Source organism: Carica papaya, chromosome 9, assembly GCF_054855325.1.
Source record: "Carica papaya isolate Zhongbai chromosome 9, ASM5485532v1, whole genome shotgun sequence".
NCBI classification, from domain to species: domain Eukaryota; kingdom Viridiplantae; phylum Streptophyta; class Magnoliopsida; order Brassicales; family Caricaceae; genus Carica; species Carica papaya.
The window spans coordinates 16566083-16581094 of NC_142317.1; the positions used below are offsets into that span (position 1 = coordinate 16566083).

At 31.2% G+C, this 15012-nt stretch overlaps 2 protein-coding genes across 4 annotated transcripts; both read left to right on the forward strand.

Annotated features, from left to right (window-relative positions):
• The first annotated feature begins 835 nt into the window (after positions 1-835).
• On the forward strand, positions 836-7660 carry LOC110809343 (uncharacterized). Of its 3 annotated transcripts, XM_088212004.1 has the most exons (12): positions 842-1193; positions 2101-2241; positions 2336-2399; positions 2526-2600; positions 3205-3291; positions 3448-3504; positions 4342-4434; positions 6227-6299; positions 6388-6463; positions 6584-6674; positions 6886-7023; positions 7141-7660. In XM_088212004.1, the coding sequence occupies exons 3-11, from the start codon at positions 2349-2351 to the stop codon at positions 7006-7008; spliced, it is 726 nt and encodes a 241-aa protein (XP_088068130.1). In that variant the 5' UTR covers positions 842-1193; positions 2101-2241; positions 2336-2348; the 3' UTR covers positions 7009-7023; positions 7141-7660. The 3 variants fall into 3 exon arrangements, with proteins under 3 accessions (XP_088068131.1, XP_088068130.1, XP_021890836.2); XM_022035144.2 differs by lacking the exon at positions 2101-2241 and having other exon boundaries at positions 2243-2399; XM_088212005.1 differs by lacking the exons at positions 2101-2241; positions 6584-6674; positions 7141-7660 and having other exon boundaries at positions 836-1193; positions 2243-2399; positions 6886-7024.
• A 2485-nt stretch (positions 7661-10145) lies between these two features.
• Positions 10146-12845, forward strand: LOC110809358 (transcription factor WER-like). The gene is made up of 3 exons (XM_022035165.2): positions 10146-10636; positions 10806-10935; positions 12427-12845. The coding sequence occupies exons 1-3, from the start codon at positions 10516-10518 to the stop codon at positions 12830-12832; spliced, it is 657 nt and encodes a 218-aa protein (XP_021890857.2). The 5' UTR covers positions 10146-10515; the 3' UTR covers positions 12833-12845.
• Positions 12846-15012: the final 2167 nt, after the last annotated feature.

Sequence of the window (15012 nt, forward strand, 5' to 3'; positions counted from 1 at the left end):
TAATTTATACGAAGATTTTGGAAAATTGAATCGAAGTGTTAGAATTATGTCTGAAATAAAAAATTTGGGACTTGAAAAGCAGGTGGGTTGCAGTTGGGTTGAAGTTAATAATAATTTTTCATATATTTGTCGCTAGTGATAATTCAGACTCGCAGTCACAGGAGATAAATGCCATGACAGAAACTTTAACCCTAGAGCTTAAAAATGAAGGGTATCGTGTGGTATACGGGTAAGTATCGTATCACTTTTGATGTAGCCAAACACGATGATACTTCCTAAATAATGAGAATTGGAAAATTTTACTTATCAATTGATTTCTTTTAGAAGATCGAACCATTAATCAATGGACATTTATTAAATGTTATAGGAGCACAAAACTTGATTTAATTAAACACTTTAAATATCTTCTGTTTATATAATTTTCCAACAAAATTTAGAACATAAGTTCTCTTTGCAAATTACTAATCTGCCTTTTGAACACTTTATAATTGCTCTTCATTTATCCCGATATTTGTCGTGAGCTGCTTATCAGTTTGAAACGAAAAGAAATTAGATCGATAATTGAATAAAATAGATGAATGACTGAATAAGATAGGAGTCGGGATTGAAGATCGCACTGTTTTAATTTTGGTTTAGATAGAAACGGTTGAGACTGATTAGAATCGAATTTTGTTTTTTAAACTTCAAATTTTTTTTTAATAAAAGATGCTTTTTTTTTTTTTTGTTTTTGGTAATCCGGTGTATTTCGGGTTATCTAAATTCAGACTAGAAATTGAATTACATATTTTGATCCTCCTTTACATGAATCCAGGATGAAACCAAACAAGTTAGTTCAATTTAATTTTTTCATCTGAACCGGAATATGAACACTCACTTTTTTGCCCAGCCCATCCTGTATAATTAAGAAACTCAGCCCATCACTTAAAAACCCTAATGCCTAACCTCTCTCTGGTGGTCGTATTTCAGTCTCGCAAGACGGCCGCAGCAAGTCCAATTCCCTCTCAATTCTATCAGCTCTGATTCATACCCACTATCTCCCGTCTGTCTCTGCTTTTTCGCTCAGCAACAGCAGCGTGGGAGTCGTTGCTAACAAACTGCTCACATACTCTTATCTTTGGTTCATTGGTTCTTTCACAGCGCCGCTGCCTCGCCCTCGGATCCTCCGGCTTTCTCTGTGACGTCGTCATCTTCTGGTCTGGACAGCGCCATTTTACCCCGTTGTGTTTTGGATTTTTTGTTTTGGTTTAAAATGATTTCAAATGATTATGTTTGTTTGACTTAGGTGCTGCTAGTTTGGTAATCTGCTCTGCACTTTTATGGTTTGATGTTGCTCACATGACGAGCATTTCAGTAAATTTCCGCTGTTCTTTTCATGGATTAAATACAGAGAAAACTGAAACAAATGACGGTGACCAAATAAGACTAACTGGACCATTGTGGTCGGTCATTGTTTCCTGTTTTTGGGGTAAAAGTCCATTTTTTGTTTGATTTTCTTGCGGAATACAAATAGATATGACTATTTATATTTATAAAATTTAGTGGCTTTATTTGTTTAGGATACGGTGTATACCGTTAGGTTCCCTTAGTTCGCTCTCCACCCTGAAGGTGGGGTGAGGTAACCCAGCTGCCAAATGTCATGTTCTGAATGTGCATAGCAATGCTATTATGATGACTATAACATGAAATTAGCTAGTAATTTAATGGGAAATGAACTAAGTGGGATGTTAGTTATCTTATTGTTTTTACTTGGTTATTCAGTCATGTTAACTGTAATGGTCAAATTGCCATGGCTGAAGAGACAAGCATAACCATTTTTCGTGGCTAGCTGAACAGTGGAATTGCAAGATAAAGTGAAGTTGCTTTTAAAATTTTGTAAATTAAAGAACTTGTATTCAATTTCTAAATGACTGCTGAATTCATGTTATTGTGGTAAATTTATTGTTTCTATAACTATTCATATTGCCTAGATTTGGGAATGTGGTGAGGCCTTTGTGTCTGATTCTTTGAAGATGATTATGTAGTTTGGGTGAAACTCAATTGGGTAGTGCTACAATGATGTTGGCCGTAATTTGTAATTTTAGTTATGCCATGATTCTGTAGCATTCGCAAAAATCAGTAGGATACACTCATTTCTTTGCAAACGCAACTCCTTCATTGATGGTGGAGCATTGGATCTCATTCTACCTGTCTGCTTGATATTCATCCTTGAGCTTTTACACAGAAGGGTACCATTTTCTTTCAGGTAATCAGTTAATGAGGGTTCTCCTCTCTCTGCTCAATAGAAGCTGCACCCTCTACTGATTCATATTAAACTTGAGATTTGGTTTGTTTTGCGGAGAGCATAACAAATGGAAAATAAGCTCTCTAGTCCCCTATCCATCTTTATCGATCAGACAGTAGTAAGTATACTTCCTCAGCCATTTTTTTTTTTGTTCTTTCAATTGGGTTTTATCTGTTGCTTAAAGCTCCAGATGGTTTTGATCGTAGCTTTATTTTCTTTATTTTCCTATGCAAAATCTTGTTAGGTTCCAGGAGATGTTGTACTTGACCTTTCAACGATGACTAACCAGATCATCAGGCTTGGTGGTGGTCTACGTCAGGTCTCTCTCTTTCTCTCTCTCTTTCTCTCTCTCTCTCTCTCTCTCTCTCTCTTTTTCTCTCTCTATTATTTATCTGTGTGTGTTTGCACGTTTGGTTTTTGTCTATCTTTGCATACAGTATCCCCGTTCTCCAGTTTAATGTCTTGGGTTCTTGGTTCTATTTAAATTTTTCTATCCTTCATTACATGGTTCTAAGATATAAAAATTAGCAGCTTTTCCATCTCTTTTTTTTTTTTTTTGCAAATGTGTGTAAACTTTTATGTCATTGAATCTTTTTCCCCTTCACTTTCCACGCATCCATGGGGAAAGGGGGGGTTGTTTGTGGGAGTCAATTGGAGTCAATTGGCGGTTTCTTTTTCTGTGTAAAATATAGTTTATACGCTCAGGAAAGGGCTTCATCAAGGATGATTTTTTGGAGGATACATCCTTAAGAATATGATTATAAGCAGTTGTTTATACATGATGCTTTACATCTTTTTCTGAAATCATTAACTCTTAAACAAAGACTGAAAGGCAAAACAAATATAGTCAGAGACATTGCTTGATGATTTCATTCTTTAGAACCGATGATAGAGTAATTAAAATCAGTATTGCTTACTTTCAGGATTGTGATGCAATATCTGTTATGAAGGCTGGAAAACTTAGGTACTCGAAGCCAAACAAATACTGGGTTGAAAACTCTCAGAAAAGGGTGAGTAACAAGTTATGCCTACTTCACTAGTTTTCAAATGGTGTTATTGTTAGTATTTAGTTTTGAAAAAATTGCAGTAAGGTTGTATGTCAGAGAGGTCATGTTCTTTATTTGTTTTTTTACTCTAGCTTCTGATATTCTATCACTATTTTACAGTACGTACCCTGTGTAGAAGATCACGTTCTTGGAATTGTGGTGGATACCAGAGCAGATGTAAGAAGTTTGATATTTTTCTCATACAAAATTTCAGTTTAGTGTTGTGATAATTCCTATTTGAGTTTAAGTTTGGTCTGAATTTAGATGGATTTTTATTTTGTCATTCTTTTCTGCCGTATGGAAGTACATGATATTAATCTGCGGAGTGGTGCATTGCTGCATTATCTGAGCTAATAGTTTGTTCTCTTGTGAGCAAAGGCGTTAAAAAGTAAAAATCAGTTCCCTCATCTTTGTTCGTACCAATTCCTATGGGCATGCTAAAAGAGAGTTTTCTTGCCATAACTTCATAAACTGTAAAGTAAAAGTTACATGCTAATGGTATATTTATAGGATGGAGGAGGGTTAATGGATAATATTAGGATTACAGAGATTTAAAAATAAATGGTTAGTGGCACTTAATTGTTATTTGACTGAAAAGGCATGACATTGTCAGAGAAGATGATGCCTTTAAGCCTCAGAAGTATTATCCCGTGTATCTTAATCTAATAAATTTTCGAATTTCCTTTCTGGTAAAAGTATAAAGAATGAGAAAGAAAGAGATGCATGAGGATAGATGGTTTTTTTTTCCTGTTCTTATGAAGAATTATTATTATTATTTCTTCAATCGTTACTTAAAAATGAATAGAACTGACAAAGAATCACTGCTTTTGCAGTGGTTTCTAATTTCTTCAATGAGTGCATGAGTTGTGGCATTTAGCATAATGTGTTGGAAAATGTTGTATAATATTTTCATGTATAAAAATTTAGTTGCTTCCTTTTCCTTCTTGTTGCATGTCAATTTGTGTTGAATGAGGATATCTGTTTCAGCTTTATTTATACCTTAGTTGATTACAGAACTTTCTGGTGGACATAAAAGGGCCTCAACTTGCATTTTTGCCTGTGCTTGCTTTTGAAGGAGGAACCAGGAGAAACATACCAAAGTTTGAGGTGCCTACTGCTTCGAGTTTTATAATTTTTTACTTATTTTAAATGTGATGTATGTCATAGCTAGAGATATGTTCTTGTTGGTTTGGGATTGTGCAGTATGTCCCTTTCAATATAAATATAAATACGTACAAATATATATCTTACAGCATGTCTTGTGATTTGCACTCAGATAATAAACCATGCATATAATGATCTTTTCTTGATGATGAAAGATCAATTACTGATAAAATATCTTTTCAAGGACACGGACTTTGGATTTCCAGTATCCTTCGGCTGTGTTTGAGAGATAGAAGGGGAGGGAAGGGCAAGGAAATGAAATGGAGGAAAAGGAAGGCAAAAAATATTGAAATGTCCTCTTGTTTTGGTGCTAAAAAAATTGAGGAAAGTAAACAGATAAAAACAATTTACCATGTTGGTCACTGGGTGGAAAAAAATGAAAATTGTGTTTTTTTACTAATTTACCATTATCATTATTTAACCCCAATTATTTATTTATATTATCATGTAATTATGCATTGTCTAGAAACATGTACAAGCACTTGAACGACCCGTACACTTGCCCAAGTGTCTGAAATGCCTAGAAAAACACTGAAGTATCTAAAATTACCAGAAGCATGGCTGTCTAGATAAAAAGCCCAGAAATAACTCAAGGATGGGATTTTTAGGAATTGTTCCGCCATCCAAAATATATATGCAGTGAATGTACATTGTACACATGCAGTATATATGATGCGCATTGTATCTATGCCGTATATATGCAGTGTACATAGTTTTGTTGTATATGTACGCTATATAAACACACTATATATGCAATGTATGCAAAGTGTATAAACGGTGTGATGCAGTTCGCAAACTTATATGTAGTGTATAATATGAGTATACATATTTTCTGAATGTGCACAATCTTGTGTGTTTATCTTGTATATGTATCCTGTATATTTATATGCATTTCTGTAAACGTAAAACATGTGTGTATTCATATACATAAATAATTCATGCATGTTCAGGAATAAATAAATTTTATGTTTATTAGCATTAAGAGGTCTTTTTATTAACCAAATTTATTGTTACTTTCATTTGATCCTAATTCAGGGAATTAGATATTTATTAGAGTAAGGGGAAATTGAGAGATGAATAACTTTTCTCCATTGCCCTTCATCCAAATGTACCCTTGTGAAGAATAGTTCAGGAATGCCTAGTGTAGGGAGTTCACTGATGCTTCTGTAAATTCTTGAAGTGTCTTGGCAGAATCCTGATTCTTTAAGAGAGCAGTTCCATTGTTTTTTTTTTCTTCGACATTTTTGTCGACCTAAACTTACTATCTTTGTTTCCTTTTCTTCTTCCATAGGCAGTTTCTTTTCTACTTGTTTCATCTCTGTCATACTTTTAAGAGGGAGATGACAGAAATAAGACAAGTATGCTGTGCTGATCGTCCATAATTTTTGAGTTGCCTACTCCTTGTTAGTGCTATACTATCAAAAGGTGAAGAGTAGACTCGTGTGATTTTACAAGGTGAAGCTTTCTAACCACTTGAAGTGTTCTGTAGAAAAGTTCCTTGTGTGACATCCCGTATTCAGAAGGGTCAGTTATTCACCCAAAAAGGTGGTAGTTCATTAAAATCTTAAGTGTGTAGCCTTCATAAATGTTCTTTTGACATATCAAACTTTTTACAACTGGTAGTTTTTGCCTGAAAACTTACCCATATTGTATTTTCGTCTGACCATGCGATACCGTTAGCAAAAGATGGACTGTGTTTTTAGCTCTGGTTCTCTATTTAATCTTTTTTAGACAGGTAGGCACTCTGCTATATGCTCGAGTTGTGAAGGCAACCACTGGAATTAATCCAGAGTTATCATGCACAGATGGTTAGTTGAATTTTTGGTAGTTATCATGGCTTATTTCCAGTTTTTTTTTTTTTCATCACTAGCATTGACTACATACTCTTCTTAACAGCCAGTGGAAAAGCAGCAGAATTTGGACCTCTTAAAGAAGGATTCATGTTTGAAACTTCTACTGGTCTATCAAGAATGTAAAGTATTTGGCTTTCCTACGCTTGAAAGTACCATTTGAGCAGATTTTTATTCTATGATGCATATTAAACCATTTTGAGTTCTTTTGTTTTTAAATTTGTGATTCTTGATTTGTCTAGGCTGCTGAGTTCACCAAGCTGTCCAGTTCTAGAGGCTCTTGGAAGTAAACTCTCCTTTGAGATAGCAGTAGGCTTAAATGGCAGGGTTTGGGTATAATTTCTGAAGCGGCACTTACAGAATACTTTTTTTTTTTTTAAATGTTTGGCCATATCTATTTCTTGCCAGCGTCTTTATTTGCCTGACCTGCAAAACTAAAATCTTTTCGCAACTTTGTCTTCTGAATTTTTGATAAATTTTGTTAATAAATGGAATGCTCTCTAATATTATACCTCTTTGACTTTTATATTTCTTTTTGTTTTAGGTGAAAGGTGTTGATCCGCGTACGACCATTATTGTTGCTAATGCAATAATGAATTCTGAATCTTTGAGTGGGGTGCAGCAGAGAATCATGGTCAAGAAACTACTGGATAAAATAACAGGTTGAAGTTGCTCAAGAAAGGTCTGTTATTTACTGGCCTTGATAAGTTGCGAATGAATTATTTGATTATGGTTCTCTCTGTATTTGAAACATAGTCTTTCAATATCTCAAGTGGAATTGTGATTTTGCACAATGCAGGAAAAAGGATCTAGGATGCTATATTGAGGAAAAACAGATGTTACTTGGACGAGGTATAGAGATACCAGAATATTAGATTGATGATGGGCTGATCTCATTTCCTTATGCCTCTGGAAATAGTTTCGAGTTCTTTAATTTTCCTCAATCCTTCTGATATTCGGCTTTAGAACTAAGAAGCCTAATGGACCTCTTGTTTGGTGATAAAGGGAGGAAGGAAGGGGGTGTGTGGGTCAGGAGTTCTCACAAGATTAGAAGCATATAAGTAACTAAATAGGTGGTCTAGTATCAGTTATATTCATATGAAAGAATTCCATTTTATACTACTACATGTCAAATGTTATATTGCATCCCATTTATACATACTTGTACCGTGATTTTTCTATTTGAGTCTTTCTGTTTGGTCTTGGTTTGGACTTAAGAACTTGGGAGTGTTTGGTTGATCGTGCATGCTTGTATGCAATGGATGAAAATTGTCAAGCATCTTTTTTAAATGCACAATAATTCGTGTGTTGAGTTTGCATTTGCATTTTAAAAAGATCTCTTAATGTTTCTCAGAGGGTTTGTTGTGTGTTTTCTTGAGAATAAAAAGGCAAGTTATCGATTTTAACATCTGTTTGATTAATTGGATTGAGTTGATAAAGTAATATTTGTTTTCTGACTGAACTGTAACTTTTATAATTAGTCCGCAAGTATAGTTTACCTTTTTATTGTTATTTAAAAATAAGAAGATAAAAAGTGATATATTTAGAGGGGGCAAAAAAGGTTGTTTAGCAAAAAAAAAGAAAAAAAAAACACAATAAAATGAGCTTTATGTATTATTAAGACTTTTTCAGACGTCTATTTTGACCAAACTTTCTGTCATTTTCACCAATTTTAAATGTGAGTCAAAACATATTTATAGTTTCTTTATACTAAAATATATAATTTTTTTTTAAAAATATTTTAATTAAAAAGTATATTTTGATTGGTGGGAAAAGTAGAAAAATCAGCACCTGACGACATATATACATACATACATACAAGTAATCAGCTATTTATAATAAATATTAAAAAAATAATGAGTTAATTTTTCTTCAACTCAGGCAATCCTAGACACTCTCTTTAAGACTGCATTATTGAGGGTTTCGTACAATTAATTACTAACTTCAGCTGGAAACCCACCCCCAGACTCGTTTCATATCGTACTCTTCATACTTAAAAACAACAATTGCTGACGCTTTAATTTTTGGAGCATTACTTGTATAAGATCATGTTGTGTGTGTGTGTGTATATATATATAGTACTCTAATAAGGTAACACCAAGATTTTGTACCTTATTACTCTTAAGATATTCATTGATGTACGATATTGTATATATGTGTCTTTGTATATATATATATGGGTATGAGTTCAGTGCATTTAATATTGGTGATGTACACGAGCATCTTGGATTAAGGTTAGTCCATAACAGCCATTAAATGGGATTTGTTTTATGTGAAGGTTACTCCTACAATTACACTTAAGCCACTATTAATTGCACGCACATATAATACACACATATATATCTTATATCCATTTTCTGAGACGAAAGTACGCAAAAGCTTTGCATGGCATTGATGATGGTTCTGAATATGACGTTATCACGGGTTACCTTGGCTTCTTGCTGCATGTGAGGTTGGTATAACTCAAGTAAGATCAACCCTACCTATACCTTTCTTTTTCAATCTCTTTCTTCATCCTCCAATCATCAGTTACAGGGTTTTAATTTGCACTGCATCATCACCCTGACTGTGTTTTTTCATGTTATTTTGTATGGATACACACACACACACACATACATGCAATCACTAGTTTTTTTACTTAAGTTACTGATGATTCACGAGACGTAGCTGTTATTAACAGATCTTAATATATATTACAAATATGTTTTCTGTCATATACCAAAGTAATTTCTTTTTTATAAGACAAGGCAAACAATCTATATATATATATATATATATAGAGAGAGAGAGAGAGAGAGAGAGAGTAATATTCATGGGAAAATTAATTATCATATCGGGTTGGTATATATGTACTAGCTGTGATTACTACAAAATTGGTGTTGATACAAAAATTCAAGAATGATAACAAATAGATGCTGCATTAGTTGTTGTATTTTGTAAAAAAAAAAAAAAAAAAAAATTATTTTATTAGTAGATAATTTAAATACTTGATTAGATTAGTATGAATTCTATAGAATCAAGTGAATCATATTAAATTTACAGTCAATTCTGACAATTCAATTCACGATAAATCATACTTTGTTTATAACATTAGAGATGAAAACGTTATAAATTTAGAGTTAAAAATTATACCTTCAATGGTAAATTCTTAGTATCTTATAATGTATAGTCTCCTTGGTAAAACATGCATTCGTGTAAGTAGCCCTTTGATAATTGGTCATTATCGTAATAAATTAGTTTTAACTTATATTACAGACTTGTAGTCCTGAATTTCACTGTGTATTACCAAAAACCAGAAACATATCCAAAACTCAGGTACATACCCCGTAGCTATATATACACACACACGATAAATATTAGCTGAATTTTTAGATAGGATTAATTAATCATAATATGAATTATGCATTAATTTTAAAAATATATATGATAAAGGCTTTAAATAAATATAATTAACTATTTATAATATGACCCCATTTATTTATTTATTTTTTAAAATCTTGCAAACTAATAGCACCATATTTGAGCCTACTTTATTTCTAGTGAAACGTTGGTGGGTATCACGTATTACGTATAAAAAAAAAAAAAGTATTATTAGTTCTTAAAATTATATCATATATATAACTAATCTTATAATTAATTAATTTTATTATATTTTTACCCACTGTAGTTATTCTATAACTATTGTTTTTGTTCGGTTAATTGTCAATTATATATGGTTATTATGTTGATTAATTAATAGTTAAACTTCTACAAATACTAAAAGAGTATTGTACTTAACCACGTTATAACTAGTTAAACTTCTGCTGCGTTTAAAGTAATTATAAAGCGTCTTAGTGCTCCAGTTGAATCGACAGAATTCATAAATGTAATTTGTTTATTTCAAATTTTCGTTAAAAGAATAATATATATAAAAAAAAAAAAAAAACTTAAAAGTATACCAGGGCCAACTCATATATGTTTTGGAGTGCCTAATAAGTTTTTGCTGTAATCTTATTTCTCTCCTTCTATATATCAGTATAATGATGATATATATATATATATGTATGTATGTATGATACAACGGTGTCTTCCAAAGACAATTAGCTTCTCAGACTATCTAGGATTTCTCTCTCTCTCTCTCTCTCTCTCTGTAAATATCTGAAGTGAAGAAGAGGAGAAGTTTCAAGAATTAAGAATGGAAGACGGGAAGAGTGAATATAAGAAAGGGTTATGGAGCGAGGAGGAAGACAAGATTCTGATCGATTACATAACCCTGCATGGCAAAGGCAAGTGGAGTCGCATTGCTAAACTCACAGGTATATATATATATATATCTATATATATATATAATCTTTTAATTAATTAATTAATATGGTTAGATATTCGATAATTAATTTGTTTCATGATATATATATATATATGATTAGTTTCTGATTAGAAAAAACATAGACTGTTTCAATATTAAGTAATGCAAAGGGCCTGTAGGATTGAAGAGAGGCGGCAAGAGCTGCAGGTTAAGGTGGCTTAATTATCTATGCCCTACTGTTAAACGTGGAGATTTCTCTGAGGAAGAAGAAGATCTTATCATTCGCCTCCATAACCTTCTAGGAAATAGGTATTATCTCTCTCTGTCTCTCTCTCTTTCTCTCTCTCTGTCTGTGTGTATATATATATATATATATAAATATGTATGTATCATTTTCTGAATCATACATCTTTTTTTAATGATTCCCTTCTCGTATCTTCTTTCTTTCTTTCTTTCTTTCTTAATTCTTAATTTCTGCCTACATATGTTTATTAGCATTGTGACAGAAGCTCTGCATGTTCTCTTTTGTTTTTCCATTCGATGAAATATACAATTAATATAATTATATTAAATATATTTCTTCCATTTTATCTTCATTTTTTTGAATAATTATAGAAAAAAAAATCTAAAAATAATAACAAATTATATTTGTTGAATATAAATAATATAAATTAGTTACCTATATTTATTTTATCATTATTAATTCATGTTTTTATTCTACATAAACTAAAATAGCTTTAGTTATAATATACAATAAAGAAAATACCATATATGATATAAATGTATATATTACTAATTATGAATTCGAATATGCATTTTTCTAACAAAATAAATAAAATATATTAAGTAAAATAACTATTCTAATAATTATTAAACATGTGATAATTAAGGGTATAATAGTATACAATTAATACATTAACTAATAGGAAATGTATATAATATATATATATATAAAATATAAATGTTGGTCCTCATTTAAAGGTTGTATAATTTTATTGCATTTTAATTAGCTTCTATATATCGAATGTACAATTTTTATTTAAAAAATAAATAATAATTATATATCATAAATATGTTTATATTTATTTTAATCTATATAAATAAATCAAATTAATTATATATTCATTAAGTGTACATATAGACTAGTAGATATAAATAATTAAATTAATTATATGTTATGAATATTTTTATATTTATTGGATTTATATTAATTAAATACATAATTAAAATTAATAACTTAAAATTAATTAAATCAGTCTTAATGATATTGTAATACTTACACTAAGGTACACACACACACGAACTTTAGCTATTTTTATTGGCTCTTTCCGTGATTAATTAAAAGACATAAATAATATATGTCAATATTCAAACGTATAGAGGAAATACGTTTCTTCTTAATAAGAACAGCACAAGAAAGACAAATTGTAGGTCGAAACACACACATTTATATAGCACTATCTCTTATCACCAAAAACCCTACTTGCATATATCAATTTGGCTTTTATCCTTTTCCAGTTAAATTCTGGTTTTTCTGCATGAATACTTATACTTCGTCGTTTTGGTTGCTCTGACCTTGGTGCTTGACAACCCATATTACGTACTCATCATGTTAACTTTTTATTGATAACAAATCTATCCTAAATCATATATGTATGACGTATATACATATATTGATGCACACCCATTATACATATACGTGTACATATTCTTAATCTGATATCTCTTTTTAACTATATGCACACACACACACACACACACACACACACACACACATATATACATATGCATATATAATAGGTGGTCTTTAATTGCTGGCCGGGTTCCGGGGAGGACAGACAATCAAGTGAAGAACCACTGGAACACTCGCTTGAGCAAAAGACTTGGTGTGAAGAAAGGAGCATGCAAAACGTTGTCGTGTAAGGAATCAAAAGAAGAGGATCCAAATCCGACATCGTCTACAGCCAGTTGGAATAATCGTTGCCAGAAACGGAAGATAAGCGAAGAGGGTTCTGATCATCAACGCTGTGATAATATTAGTGGGTTCACTAATATTAATTACGCCACTAATGATTTTGGTAGTAATTACCAGCAATCTAATTTCTGGGTCAATACTAATAACGATGATCTGAATTTGCAATATACCCCTAACTTAATTGAATTTCCAGATGAGTCCCCTGACTTTTTCTGGCATGGAATACTGTAAGTATTATATACGTGTATATATATATATATATATATATATGATCAGCTTTGTATTTACCAATCTCATTTTCATCAACACTTACTATTAATAACATGTGTATGTATTTCCCTTGTTCACTTTCCAGAATTCATTCAAGTAATTTTCCTTTTTTAAAATTAATGGATTCCAGAGTTTTTCAAAATTCTGAAAAGGAAAACAAAGTTATGCCTGTAAAATGAAAATTTAAATTAGTAAAAAATAATTCAATATATTATTTGAAAGTGACATATTTGACTAATTTTGATATTATGTAGTAATCAATGAATATTGATATTTTTTAAAATTTAAATTAATACAAAATGACACAAATGAACAGATTGTATTTGTGGATTAAATTAGCTAATGATGAAAATAATTTTTTTTCTTAGAAATAATGAAAATAATTTGGATATTACCTTCTCACAATGTATTATTTGTTGTGGGAGTGGTAGATCTCCATATTCTTCTTTGACCTTAATTTTGGCAGGTAAACCAATTTTGCCTGATCATGTAGAGAGCCAAATTAATGATAAAATTAGGAAAATTATTTAAATATATTAGATTAATTATTAAAAAATATAACAATGATAATAATAACTTAATATAATTAATTAGCATATTCATATGATCGTTTTAACGTAATTGGAGAAGTAGTGTGCATTTTCACACGGCCTACTTTATGATGATGCAAATATAGTTGCACGATCCTTTTAATATAACTAGTGAAGCAGTATGCATTTTGATACAACCTACTTTGTAGAAATGCAAATGAAGAATCAAAAATATTCTACAACCCTTTTCATGTAATTGGAGAAACATTGTGCATTTTCACACAACATACTTCCTGATAATGCAAATGAGGACTTGAGCATATTCACATGAACCTTTTATATAATTAAAGAAGGAATGTGCATTTTCACAAGATCTACTGTGTGACGATGCAAACTAAGAGTTAAACATATTCATACGACTCTTTTCTATATGAGGAGTAGTATGCATTTTCACAAAATCTATTTTGTGATGATGTAAATGAGAAGTTGAGTATACTGACACCACTTATTTCATGTATGAGAAGTGGTATGCATTTTTTCACAACCTACTTCATGAAATGATAATGCATATCTGAGCGCATTCACACAACCCTTTTTATATAATTGGAGAAGGAATGTGCATTTTCATTCAACCTACTTAGTGATGCAAATGATTATCTAAGTAGCGCAAGTTAGGATGAGTGAAGGGGATTAGGTTGCCTCGGTCTCAATTTTTGCCTTAGACTTTAGAACATCTTCTACCTATCTAAGATATAATAAAGTTCCTTTCATTAATCTCATATTTATCTTTTCTTCTAACTCTCGATCTTCGTCATATATTATTCTTATAATAAACTACAAATATTTGTTTCTCTTGGAATCCATAATTTCACTTTCCTCTCTTTTTCTCCTTGCTGTATTTCTATTTTTTTTCTTTCTTTTTCTCAACTTCCCCTTTTTATATATATTTTTTTTTTCTTTTTTTTAATCTATTTTTTATTTCTTTTTTCTCATTTTTATTTTTCTTTTGCTTTATTCATTAACCTGTTGATGAGAAATTCATTAAAGTCTTATAATGATATCAAACCTAAATTTTCTCTTTATGATTCCAAGGGAACAATATTTTATCTTTATAGTTCTCATATATGTGATTAATTCAATAGCAAGATATATTTTTTACTATTACGAAAAATAATTTCTGTCATGTTTTTTCTTTTATAAGCACTAAGAATCTTACTTATTATGGATGATCAAGTTTGTTCTTCACCAATGACCTAGTTTACTCCTGAAAGCTTCCACATGACTTCATGCATGGGAATCGAATATAGAAAAAATTAAGAAAATATGACTAAAAAAGGGAATGATTGTGATTATGATTCAAGAATGACATAAAGTAATTAAAATTAAGGAAAAGCTCCTAAAGGACTTGTGTGAGCAAAAGCTTGCACCCAATTAAATGGATGTGTAACACCCCAGCTCATGGAAATAGGGATAACCTCATGCTTTAAAACGATGTCATTTTGAAGTTGGGCATCAGGAATAAAGAGGGTCAAAACGACATCGTTTTAGAAAACTCCAAAACGATGCCATCTTGATGAAAGAAAAAAGAAAAGAAAAGGGGGGCAGCCAGAG